General features: G+C 67.9%; 1 protein-coding gene across 1 annotated transcript in view; it reads left to right on the top strand.

Annotated features, from left to right (window-relative positions):
* The window catches only part of H696_02037 (hypothetical protein), a 6,188-nt gene extending 3,623 nt beyond the window's left edge, over positions 1–2,565 (top strand). The window contains exons 5-9 of the mRNA XM_009495936.1: positions 205–895; positions 1,143–1,545; positions 1,735–1,803; positions 1,946–2,032; positions 2,144–2,565. Coding sequence (XP_009494211.1) covers positions 205–895; positions 1,143–1,545; positions 1,735–1,803; positions 1,946–2,032; positions 2,144–2,473 — 1,580 coding nt within the window. The 3' untranslated portion in view covers positions 2,474–2,565. The remainder of the gene's footprint in view (positions 1–204; positions 896–1,142; positions 1,546–1,734; positions 1,804–1,945; positions 2,033–2,143) is intronic.

Here is a 2,565-nt window from a genome sequence, read left to right as displayed (position 1 = left end):
TGCGGCAGACCCAGGGGGGGGGGGGGGGGGGGGGCCCCGGCCGGGGGGGGCCCCCAAAAAGGCAGGACTTTTCGCTCCTCGCCCCGCCCCCCCCCCCCCTCCCCTTGCCGCATCTCCCCGTGTCCTCCCTTGCCAGCGCTCTCCCTCATGCCCTAACCCATCACAACCGGCCCACCTGACCTGCTGGCCGCCACTCGCCGGCAGACCTCATGAAGCAGTTCTACTCGGACATCATCCTGGCCCTGCGCCAGCGCCGGTCCATGAACATGGTCGACTGCATTCTGCAGCATGCCGAGTCCAAGCAGGCGGAGTCCGGCTTCCTGGCTGCCGGCCAGCCGGTCATCCCGAGCTTGGTGCTCTTTTGCGGGGCCCTGCTGCAGCTGTCCTTCGGCCCGTTCGAGCGCGACCCGGAGAGCGACCCCTCGACCAACAGCTTCGAGAGCACCCTCCCCCCGCTGACCTCCTTCCAGACCACGGTCCGGCACTATTACGACATCTTCCTGGATCTGATCAATGCCGAGCCGGCCGGGGCGCTGATCATCCTGGACCTGCTGCTGCGACATGTGTACCCGGCCACGGCGTTGCCCTTTGCCGATCGGCTGGAGCCGCTGCCGGCCGAGCAGGCCCGCCAGGCCTTCCCGGAGTCTGACGGCGTGGGCCGGGCCTCTTCGCGTGGCATGATCGCCGAGATGGCCGTCGGCTACTGGCTGGACTTGTGTCTGCTGACGCCGATGCAGGCGGTGCGCTTTTGCCTGGTGGAGGCCCGGCCGACCGACATGCCGGTCATCGCGCCGTATGCCGCCTCCGGTCCGGGGGCCGCCCCTGAGGATGGCCTGACTGCCGGGTCGGAGGGCCGCCAGCGTGGCTGGTTTGCCCTGGTCTATCGCGTGGGCCTGTGCGTCTGCCCATGCGCAGGTGTTCCTGCGTTTGTGGCTCTCCTCTCTTCTTCTTCTTCTTCTTCTTCTTTTTCCCCCCCTTCTTCCCTCTTTCCCTCTCTTTGTCTCTCCATCTTCCTCTGCCTGTCTGCCGCCCTCTGTCGCATCTGCCCTCCCGGATGTAACCCACTAACGGGCCCGCCCTTGCCTCCCCTCCCCCCCCCCCGTGCACCCTCGCCCTCTTCCCTCGGCCTCCCACACCCGCAGCCAATCTGCCATGTGCATCCTGCATGCCTCGCTCGATCGGATGACCGAGCGCCTGGAGCTGACCTCCGTGTCGGATGCCCTGTGTGCGGAGGAGCTGGCCACCGCCACCAGCAAGGTGGCCGCCCGCCGGGAGGAGCGTGCTGCCCGGCGCCGCGCTCGACTGCTGGCCCGTCGGTCGGCCACCGCCGGCAAGGGCGACGGCGACCGGCGCAAGCGCCCCTTCTCCGAGATGTCGGCCGAGGACGGCCCGGATCAGGGGGACGACCAGGCCACCGAGGACCGGGCTCTCTTCATGAGCGACGAGGAGGGCCTGTCAGATGAGGATGCCGCGGGCGAGGCGCGCGAGGACGCCGAAGACGAGGATGCTGACCAGCATACCCTGCGCGAGGCGAAGGCCCGCTGTGTGCGTGCTCCGGGCTTGCAGTTGGGCCTTCTCTGTCTTTCTTTTTTTCGCCTGCTCCAACTTCCTCCCCCCCCCTCCCCTTGCGTCCGGATGCCCCTGTACACTGACATATACTGACCCGGCCTCTCCAAAACTGCTCGGCTAATGCTCTCCTCCCCCTGCCGCCTTTTGCTTGGCGCCTGTGCTTAGGAGACCATGCAACAAAAGCTGCAAGCTGCGCGCCGCGAGTATCGCGAGCTCTTCGTTTTCACGTTCTCCGTGCGCACTGGCCCCCCCTGTCTCCCTTCTCCTTTTCTCCCTCCTCCCCCCCCCCGCCCCGCCCCCTCTCTCTCGCCCAGCCTCTTGCGCACATCTGACCCGAAGTCCAACGCACACACTCGGGGGGGAATGAAAAAAAAAGGAACTGTCCAAGGCATGCTCCTGCCCGAACGCCACGGAGTCCGAGCGGCAGACCGCCCAGAGTGCCCTGCGCTCGCTGGTGGCCCATGTGCGTCTACCTTGCCCCTTCCTCTTGTCCCCTTTGGCCGCTCGGCGCACCAAGACTAACCTGGCTCACCACAACCACACACACACACACACACACATGTACCCACCCTAGTACGCCGCACGGCCGCTGCTCCGCCTGTCGGCTGCCACTTCCAGCTCGCCCCTGTCCTCAATGACCCGGCTTCCGGAGGAGCTCTTCTGGTTCGAGCACTTGGAGACTCTGCCGGCGGACGCCACCCCGGAGGCCCTCCTGGCGAGTCCGGCCTCGGACACCGAGGCCGAGGCCGCCCGGCTGCCGGCCACTTGCAGGGACATCCTGCCCGCATTTGAGGCCACCAGCCCTGGCGGTAACCCGGCCGCCGCCCTGGCGCACATGCTCAAGTACGCGGCCTACCTGCGCGCGCCACGGCCCTTCTCCTCGACCCTTGGCGCCCAGCGCTAGGGCGGGAGAGCGTGATCGCGACTTTTCGCTCCTCGCCCGGCCTCCCTCCCCTTCCGCGGCGGAGTGCGGCAGACCCAGGGGGGGGGGGGGGG

This window comes from Fonticula alba, assembly GCF_000388065.1.
Source record: "Fonticula alba strain ATCC 38817 unplaced genomic scaffold supercont2.3, whole genome shotgun sequence".
Taxonomy (NCBI): domain Eukaryota; order Rotosphaerida; family Fonticulaceae; genus Fonticula; species Fonticula alba.
This window is presented reverse-complemented; position numbering and strand designations above follow the sequence as displayed.